The following is a 9,872-nucleotide window of genomic DNA, read 5'->3' as shown; positions in this document are numbered from 1 at the left end:
ACCTGATGTTTAACTTTCCTTATACTGATGAAAAACAACTTGCTTCTAGCGTAATACAAGGCCACTAAACTATGGAAATCCCTGGTTCTGACCAAACATGGATTCAGACAATTCAATTTCCCCCCACCACATAGTGACTGCCCACCAGGTGTGTTGGGTTCTGCCCAACATGGTGGATGCCCAGTGTGCCATGCATGACATCACTAGCTGGGAGAAGCCACAGCACACCCTCCAAAAGGCCTGCTGGAGACCACTGCAGCGGCAGGAGAGCCCACCAGAGCCTATCGCAGCAGCAGGAGGGCCCGATGGAGCCCATCTGGCTGTGGAATATTGACGTGGCCCAGCCCCCTCATTTTGTGGGTGCCTGGGCCACTACTGAGTTACAGGTGGCAAACCAGAAAAAAATGCTTTCTCCCTTGTGGTATCTTGCCTTAAGATTTCTGGATGGCTACGCATTTTGCATGTTTAGGGGGCTGACAAAAACCATTCTTTTTAGGAGAGTTTTGTTATCTGATTGTTTAGTGGTGCTGATACTATTTATAGTATTTTTGAGGTCATCTCATTCTTTTTTAAAATTACACTGTATTTTAAAAATATAATGCATGATTAGTCATTGTTTGATCTTGCTATAAGGTGTTTTAGGAGTCATGTTTGGCCGAGAAGAAAGGTAAAAATGTAAGCAACACAAGTCGGTGTGATGCAGCAGTTAGAGATTTGGCCTAGGTCCTGGGAGACCAAGCTTCAAATCCCCACTCAGCCATGAAAGTAACTGGGTGATATTTGGCCAGGCATAGTCTCTTAGCCAAATCTGCCTTACAGGTTGTTGTAAGGATAAAATGGAGATGGGGAGACCCACGTACCCCACATTGAACTATTTGGATGAAAGGTGGGATATAAATGTAATAATAATAATAATAAACATAATAAACATCACACTCAATTTTCCTCCTCTCCTCCAGGTGCACAGTGTTTTTGCATTGCATGACTACCAGCTGCCAACATTCAACTTCTGAAGTAAATATGTTTTCTCTATTTTCCATGAATGTTACATTTTATTTGCTTATGTAACAACTTTGCTCTGAATCACTAAGCAATGACGGAGACAACACGACGTATACACTAAAAATAATGAAAATGTTATGACTTGATGGGTTTGTCAGCTCATCTGTTTGTTCTCTACATCTGTTATCACTCTCATTCTGGCAAGTAAGCTTTCCTTGACCCAGTACCTGAACAACTGTATGAATAGAGTATTCATTAGTGGTTTGCTGGAAGCATAGAGATGACCAGGAGGCAAAATCACTACTTTGCATTCCTCCTATACCAAATGAATTAATGCAAATACATGCTAGCTGTTAAAAGTGGTGAACAGCCAAAGCATTGCCAATAGAATTTGTCACTTAACTGATTGTCAGCTTTTCTATGGCATATGCCAGGTGGACCTTTTTGAGTCTACGGATCCCTTGACCAACTAAATTTTTTCTGTGGTCCCTGTGGCACCCAGGAGCCCAGGTATATCACTCCTTGCCTGCATCTGGCAGCCTCTTGCTTTTTTTCAAATACCCTCCCTTGTGGAGTGGTCCCTCAGCCTCATCTCCTCTCCCCATCCTTGGGAGTCTTCCGGGCAGCTGCTGCTGCCCCCCCGGTCTCTGAGTTGCCCCCATCCTGCCCCAAAGAGAGGTGCCTCCTCACACTGCCCCTGGGACTTGTCTGTCCATTCAAGGGCTGGTGGACTGGCTAGCTGGGCTCCCTCGCCCGCTTGCTTGCTTACTCTGAGGCTGCCTCAGCTCCTGGCAACCAGCACCCCCTGACCAGCCCCAGAGGCAGCATTTGACTCGGGAGCTTGTAGCCAGGGCTGCTGCAAGAAACAGCTGTGCAAGTCTTTGGGAGGCAGAGATGCCAGAGGGCATCTGAGGAGGGAAGGAAGGAAAGAGGGACAGAGGACAGTGTTGCCCGTGGCACCCCTGACCACAATTCAAGGCACCCCAGGGTGCCATGGCACCCTGGTTGGAAACCACTGGAATATGCACAATATTTGTGGTAGTTAGAATTTTGTAAACAACCACTTCAAGATCTTCAGCTAGGAAGATATATTGTCCACAGTTAGCATAGTAGGCATTAAGCATGTTGTTGTTTAGTCGTTTAGTTGTGTCCGACTCTTCGTGACCCCATGGACCAGAGCACGCCAGGCACACAAACACCTCCCGCAGTTTGGTCAAACTCATGCTGCTAGCTTCGAGAACACTATCCAGCCATCTTGTCCTCTGTTGTCCCCTTCTCCTTGTGCCTTCCATCTTTCCCAACATCAGGGTCTTTTCCAGGGAGTCTTCTCTTCTCATGAGGTGGCCAAAGTATTGTAGCGTCAGCTTCACGATCTGTCCTTCCAGTGAGTGCATTAAGCATAGTGGGTATTAAAACACAAGATAAGTTCTTCTGTGGTACTTAAATGTTATTTAATCATTCGTGATTCTCATTACACAGAACAATAGAAGCAGTAATCTCAGCTTGCATTTTTGATATGGCGTAAGCAGCTCTTTGGGCAAGGATACTGCAGCTGATAATTGGTTATGATAATGGGTCTGATATGGTCTCTTGCAAATATAGTCTGTCACACAACCTATGAAGATGGGAATACAAAGGAATTCAGGAGACTAACTTCCCAAAAGGACCCGTTCCTACATATCTCCAGGGCCACACCCAATGCAGCTGTTCCATGTAGTGGATAGTGGAGAAAATCATTTCACAGGAATGTTTCATCCCCCCCCCGTTTGCTCAGAAATGATTACATCTATCAGATATACGTAGAAATCTAGCCTCAGATCTCATTTTTGAACAAGTTACATGGATAAAACATTCACAAGGAAAAAAATTCACAAGTATGCCTCGTGGGAGTTATTCAAGCCGACATCCTGTGGATGCAAAATGTTCTGGAAGAGTTTGCTGGCCCGTAACTGTTCAGGAGAGTAAGCAAGAAAGGACTTTGTCAATGTCACATGAGAGATCTGTGACTGGATTTCCTGACATTTTTGTTTTTATCTTAAAGCCGCCATGGGGGAAGAAGCAGTGACTGGAGAAGTGAGCCTAGGGGGAGGGGTGGTTAACTCTTTCTCCTGCATTATTCTCCTGATGCAGCCCTCCCCGCCAGCTGCTGTTAACTCTGGAGGATAACAGGACTGAGCTCTGAATCAAATTACTTTTTGCATTATCTGTACAGGTTGCTGTTGTTTACTGTACTTGTACCTAACATTGGACTATTTATGCACACCAAAACTATTTTAATTGGTCCAGAAATTTCTGATGAACTGAGAAGTTGTTTTCACATCCTTACTAGCAACATGGGCAGAGGATTTGAAAATCCTGAATGTTTTCTTTCTGCATTTGGCTATTGATGCTGAAATGTGTTCTAGGTTGTAGGGAAACCTATCTCTGAAAGGCTTTTGAAGAAGGAATGCCACCAGACCCCATGAAAGTTGCCCAGTTTATTAGACTTGCTGTGTAATAAAATGCACCCTTTGTTTCCATCCTTCTGGCTACATGAGATGCATGCCCTCTTTGCAATGCTTGCTTTTTAAAAGGGTTTCCAGCATGCAATTTGGATCTGACCCTTTCGGTTTCTTTTCTAACGCTCAGGCTTCCTTCTCAGAAAGTGCCTTCAAGCATATGCAGAGTATCTTTCCTCCCCCAAAATGGAGTTGGGAAACTTGAGGGTGTGCTGTAGTGAAGAAAGGCTTCAGCCCCACCACCTCTTCCTTTAAATAAAAAGAAGCCAGGTGCTGGGGAGAGAATAAAACAGGAGCTCAAAAGCATGAGGAAAGGAATTGTGCTGGTGGATGATCCACATCCCCCCTGCTTCCCAATACTTCTGGTGTGTAAGCAACAGCCTCCTCATGCGCCCCAAATAAAGCAGCCCCCTCCCTCCGTCCCTGCCCAGGCATATGCTAAGCGAGCGAGCAGCCGCAGTCACAGCAGCCCCAAATGGATTAAGTTATATAAGCCCTCCCCCTCCCCGCTTTTGGAAAGCCGCGGAGGGTGGGGTGGGGAGGGGGGAGTCGCCTCTCCCTTCGCCCCTCCTTCCCTCCCGCCATCCCCGCTTTCTGGCTTTGATTGTGGGCTGCTGTAACAGCTCAGGTTGGCTGCGGAGCGAGCGGATGGACGGCGGCGGCGGCGGCGGAGGCCTGGCGCAGGCCCAGGCCTAGGGCTGAGTAAAAGCTGCTTAGCCGTGCCGGGGTTGCCATGGTGACGGGCAGGAGGCAGCGGCGGCGGCCGCAGCAGCAGCAGCAGCGAGGAGGCTGTCAGTGAGCGAGCGAGAGAGTGAGGGAAAGGAACCAGGCATCGGCGGGGAGCTGCAGGAGGGGAAGGCAGCCGCCGCCGCCGCCATGGACGTGCACGGCGACTGTGCCGAGCTCAGCGCGGTGGGCGATCAGCCGCCGCCATCGGGCAAGCTCAACAAAACCGCCTTCAAATTGTTCAAGCGCAGGAAGTCCGGCGGCGCCATGCCCAGCATCTTCGGCGTGAGGAGCGGCGGCAAAGGCAAAGGCGGGGAAGCGGGCGGAGGGCAGCCGGGCATGGTGAGGAGCAAGACCCACGACGGGCTGGCCGAGGTGGTGCTCGAAGGCGGCAAGAAGGAGGAACCGGGAGGAGGCGGCGGCGGCGGCGGAGGGGACGACCAGTTTGGCGGCGGCGGCGGAGCCCCTAAGGATTATTCCCCCTGCTCGGCGGCGAGCAAGTCCCACCGCTTCTTCTCTCTGCTGCGCAAAAACGGCCGCTCGGGCGAAGGCGGCAAAGGGGAGAGACCCAAAGGGCGCGGGGGGCTGAAGGGGCTCTTCAACAGCATGAGGTGGCACCGCAGGGACAAGCCCAGCAAGGAGGACGAGGCCGGAGACGGCGCCGAGGGACAGGCCAGCCACCTCAGGCCCGGCTCCCTCACGGCCAGCCTGGAGTGCATCAAAGAGGAGGCGCCACGACCCCCGGCGGCGGCGGCGACTGCTGCAGCAGCCCCCCAGACCCCCTCTGGGGTGGCCAGTGGGGACCAGATGCTGCTGCTGGCCCACCCCAGCGCTGAGTCCGTGCCCACCCAAGAGCAGCAGGACGTCGGTGCCAGGGAGCCCACCCCACGTACCTCACCACCACTGGGAGCTGAGCCCCCTGGGATCCAGCCCCCGGTGCAGGAAAGCCGCCCCGAGCCGCCCCCCGGAGATGGCGATGGCCCAGGGACCCAGGAGGACGGCGCCATAACAGGTGACATCCCCATCGAGCCTTCCCCCCCTGTTGAACCCGAGTGTGAACGCAGCCAAGAGGCGGCGGCGGCAGCCCCTGACCCTTCCTCTCTTGATCCACCCTCTGAGCCGTCCATTGACCGTATTTGTTTGATGTTTGCTGACGTGACTTCACTGAAAAGCTTTGACTCTCTTACAGGCTGTGGGGACATTATTGCCGACCAGGAGGAGGACGTGGGCAGCGGCGGTGGCGGTGGCGCAGGTGGAAGCGACAAGAGCGCCCCTGGGGTTGGCAAAGCGGGGGCTTCCAAAAAGCCCCCCAGCGTGGTGACCTATCAAGGAGGAGGAGAAGAGATGGCCAGCCCTGAACAGGTGGGGGACACGTGCGCCCCAGAGTTCTGGGATGTGTTGTCGCAAGCGGAGAAGCCGCAGGAGACCCCGGGGGGAGGGAAAGAATCCCTTGAGGGTTCCAAAGGTGGCGGTTGTACCAAAAAGGTTCAGGATGCATCGACAACTGGGAAGCACATTGGTTCCAACCAGATTCCGGTTCACCACAGCCACAAGAATGACCAGAATTGTAGGGAAAAGGAGCCACAGGAAGCCATCCCCAGCAGCGATGAAGGCTATTGGGATTCCACAACACCTGGGCCAGAGGAGGACAATGCCAACAGTATCCAGAAAGAGGTAATTCCCAGGGACAGCTACAGTGGGGATGCTCTCTATGATCTGTATGCTGATCCAGATGAAAACACAGCCACAGTTACTTCTGCAGAAGACGTCACCTCTGTGTCTTGTTGCAAGCCACTGTCTCCAGTAACAACAACATGCCCAGTCAAAACCCATACAACTTCACTCAAGGACTCCAAGATACCCATCAGTATCAAGCATTTTACGTCGCCACATGGCAGTCATGGTCCAGATACCAGTAATAGCCATCATCTTGCACACCACCAGCCTACCAAAAGTGAGATCCCTAGAACAAAAATCCCAGTTTCTAAAGTGCTTGTACACCGGGCAAGTTACCGGAGCCTAGCAGGGACAACAGGTAAAACAGCCACATATCATGAAAGTGCCAAAAAATAGAAGGAGATAAATATGGGTGTGTCAGTCTTGCAGAAACCTGCTAATAAGCAGTTTGGCATCATCTAAAGGAAGACACCTACATGTGCCCTTTCTGTGAACAAAAGGGATGTGTGCTTCTAAAGTCCATCTTGATATATAGTATATATATATAAATATAAAGTTAGATTCTTTTTGAGCACTTTTTTAACATTTGTATCTGTTTTTCTGAAGCACTAAACCACTCGGGAAGCCACTTTTCCATGTCTTTTGTGGAAGCAGGACTTTGATTAGGTATATAAAATATAATAATGCAAACTTGTGCCATGAATTCTTCAAAGAAGACACAAATTGGGAAAGAGAGGACCAAAAGAAGTTTTCCAGTATATATAATTTTACATTTGTTTGTTTTAAATGTTTTTAGCCTATACTGAGAAATGTTTGCTCTAACTGGGAAAATGTCAAGCAGAGTAATAGCAACAACCATAAAATCCCAGGTATTTAACCTGAGATAGAAAGAGCACTGTCAACTAGCAGCAGATTCAACTCACTTGTGAAAGGTAGATTAGCAAGTTAGATGGATTTCTATAATAAGATATATTTTTGTTTGTCTGTCTGTTTGCTTTGGATCTGTCCTAGTGTAAGTGGATAATGAAGACATCTAGTGAACTCTCAGTTGTTTACACCAATATTTTTCCAATGCACAAAATAATCAGGTTCAAGGGAATAACTTTCCTAAATGCCAATATAGAGACAACTACAACATTTATACAATAAATGGTTCTTCATATATAGATAGATGCATATGATACTCTTAGTGCTACAGCTTTTTTAAATTAAAATGTCTTTCTGTATTTACTAGAGTTGAAACAAAATTAGTTTTTATAGCTTGATAATTTTACAGTTCTAAATGTATGGACCTTCTTAAAAGTACAGTAACCAGAGCAAAATTTTATATTGGCTCTAACATCCAAGGATAGGCAAGTCTATTGTGTTAATCTTACAAGAGCATGCATAATACTGGAACCAAGGATCTAATGGTGTTTTCGCTGCAAACCCCTTATTTTCAGGACTTTCTAAAAAATAGAATTTCAGTTTAGTACTTGCAGAGCTAAAGCCTGAGGCTGCAAACCAATTTTTAAAATGTTTGTTTTCAAATGTTAATAAAATTAGCTTTTGGTATTTGCTGTGTGAAAGTTTGTATTTCACACACATACCAACTTTTAGACTTTAAGATTATTTTCCTTTAAGAAAGAGAAGAAAATTGGCGAATTGTTAGTCCATTAAATAGTTTTATCACCGTGGACAAAACAGACATGTCTGTTGCCACTGAATATAAGCAGTGCTGCTGAAAAGTGGCTGCTGTATTGACATCTTTTCAGTGAAGCAGCATCACATGATGTGCCTAAAGATTTATTTTCAAGATAGAAACAACCCCATTGTGGTCTAATATGACAGGGCTTAAACAAAAGTAAATTAATAAAGCAGAACACCACTAGGCAAAGAGCTTGTTTCAGAGGTCCTATTTATTTTTTAAGAAAGTAAAACTTACTTTAAAAAACGATATATATTTTGTGATGTAGAAAATTCTAAATTTCCTTCCGTAAATCAATTATAAGAGTTCGTTTAACCTTTCCTTTTTAAGTTCCCATAAGTAAATATTGGTTTACATAATATACATTTGAATAAGAGCATTAAGGTTAATGAAGAAAAGCTAGAACATATAATGGTTGTATTTTTGCCCACAGCTAGGCTGCTTATATCACATTGATTTTCAATTGCATTAATGTAGCCTATATCAGAACTGCCAAAAAAAAAAAAATCAAGAACCGGAATGTTTATTTACAAAGGTCAAACTCCCAAGGATGATTTTAGGCATGTGCAAGGGCTTGAGTAAGCCATGTGGGATTTATCTCTTCTTTTTACTTTGATCAGCTGATCACCATATGTTGTCACAAACTGCTTTTTAAAGTATATTCAGTTTCATAAGTCATTTGCCACGTCACATGGAGGGTTGGGATGAGCAAGTGGACAAGAAACATAATTCCCAACTCCCCATCCCTTTGGGCATGTGACGCTAGTGACGCTGTGGTCCCAGTGGTCAACAATGAAGCAAAGTTTTGTGATCCTAAGGGGACTTCAGACATATGTTCCTAAACAGCAACCCACATGCCACATAGTAAACTGCTTTTGAGGGGGAGAGCAAGAGCTTGTTAAAGCAGTTTGTAATATGGCATGGGGATTAGCAGTTCAAACAAAATCATCATTAGGCTACAGCAAAGCCTTTCCATGAACTTAAACAGACCATTGGATCCCAGTCAATAATGTCTATTGCTTGCAACCATGCAGATACAGGCTATGGGCCACAGAAATCCCAGATAATAGTGGGGAAACTGCTTTTGCAAATTACATGTAACAAGGTTGGGGTGGGCCATGTCTTCCATTATCCTAGAGGAGGGAGGCAATGGTCATAACCTAGCCTTTCATCCCATATTTACTTGGTTGCTGTGTGCTAGACCCTGAAAGCTGAGTTCTAAGCATGCATAATTGGCATTAATTGGCAATAAGTAGTTCAGTGGTAATCATTGGGTCTCCCAAGTTTTTAAAAAAACATATTTAGAAGCAGAGTGCTAATGAACCCAGGTGGGTTTATTTTGTATACTTTCTCAGAATGTATTTGTGAGTGGTTGCAGGTGTGCAGCCGTTTACAAATTCATATTGTACATATGCATGTATATTCCTATGGATACACATACAATACATGCACACATTTCTGTAATATGCTGAAGGGCACATAATGTTCCATGCACAGACAAACAGACCAATGGTACAAGTAGCAAATGTTGCCAAATCATTTTGACAGTTATTTAACTTTGCCTGAGAATGGGATTCACATTTGACCTGATTCTGCTTGAGTGCTTGTGTGTTTTTTGTAGATTTGGGATGGAGAATGATTGACTTACCCTTGTGCGTGTAGTCCCTCCCATTGAAGGCCCTGAGACTACATCAAATTACACAGACTGTCCCCTTGTGGCTGTAATACTCTGGAAGGAAAGAATCCAGGGACACAAAATTTTATTCCAAGCTGGATAATAAACAGCTATTCATTGTTTTACATCAGTGAAGATCATGCTGTTTCTGCATGCTTTTTATGCAAAACTATTATAGCATTTTGTTTAAAAGGGCAGTTGTGTAGAGAAGTGCTGCAGGGTGCTGAAAGTTGAGCTGGAAAGAGGATGTTGTAATATGCCGGAAGAGTTAGCTGCAGGTCAGAACAGTGGTGTATCTTTTAAAATCCTATGAAACAACGTTGCCATTTGGGAGTCCTTATCTCTCTTGCAATTTTTCACCATATGCATTTTGCTGATCTGTAGCCTGTTATGTATGAAGAAACAATAGAGTTAACCATAGATAAAATTCCCCTTCCATTTATGACTAAGATGTGCCATTAAAATTGTGTTGTCTTTCATTTTCTTGCTTTATCATTTTACATCCAGTTGTTGCTTTTCTTTCAAAGGCTAGCAAGCACAGAAGGCATCACACATACAACCATTTTTGTCACAGTAAAATGGGAGCAGTGTAAATCACTCTCAGTAT

General features: G+C 45.9%; 1 protein-coding gene across 1 annotated transcript; it reads left to right on the top strand.

Moving 5' to 3' along the window:
- Positions 1 to 3,987: 3,987 nt before the first annotated feature.
- AMER2 (APC membrane recruitment protein 2) lies at positions 3,988 to 9,744 on the top strand. Its single transcript, XM_028726353.2, has 2 exons — positions 3,988 to 5,238; positions 5,416 to 9,744. The coding sequence occupies exons 1-2, from the start codon at positions 4,377 to 4,379 to the stop codon at positions 6,297 to 6,299; spliced, it is 1,746 nt and encodes a 581-aa protein (XP_028582186.2). The 5' UTR covers positions 3,988 to 4,376; the 3' UTR covers positions 6,300 to 9,744.
- The last annotated feature ends 128 nt before the right edge of the window (positions 9,745 to 9,872 follow it).

This window comes from Podarcis muralis, chromosome 4, assembly GCF_964188315.1.
Source record: "Podarcis muralis chromosome 4, rPodMur119.hap1.1, whole genome shotgun sequence".
Classification (NCBI taxonomy): Eukaryota; Metazoa; Chordata; class Lepidosauria; order Squamata; family Lacertidae; genus Podarcis; species Podarcis muralis.
The sequence above is the reverse complement of the archived record's forward strand: the minus strand, read 5'-3'. Positions and strand labels throughout refer to the sequence as shown.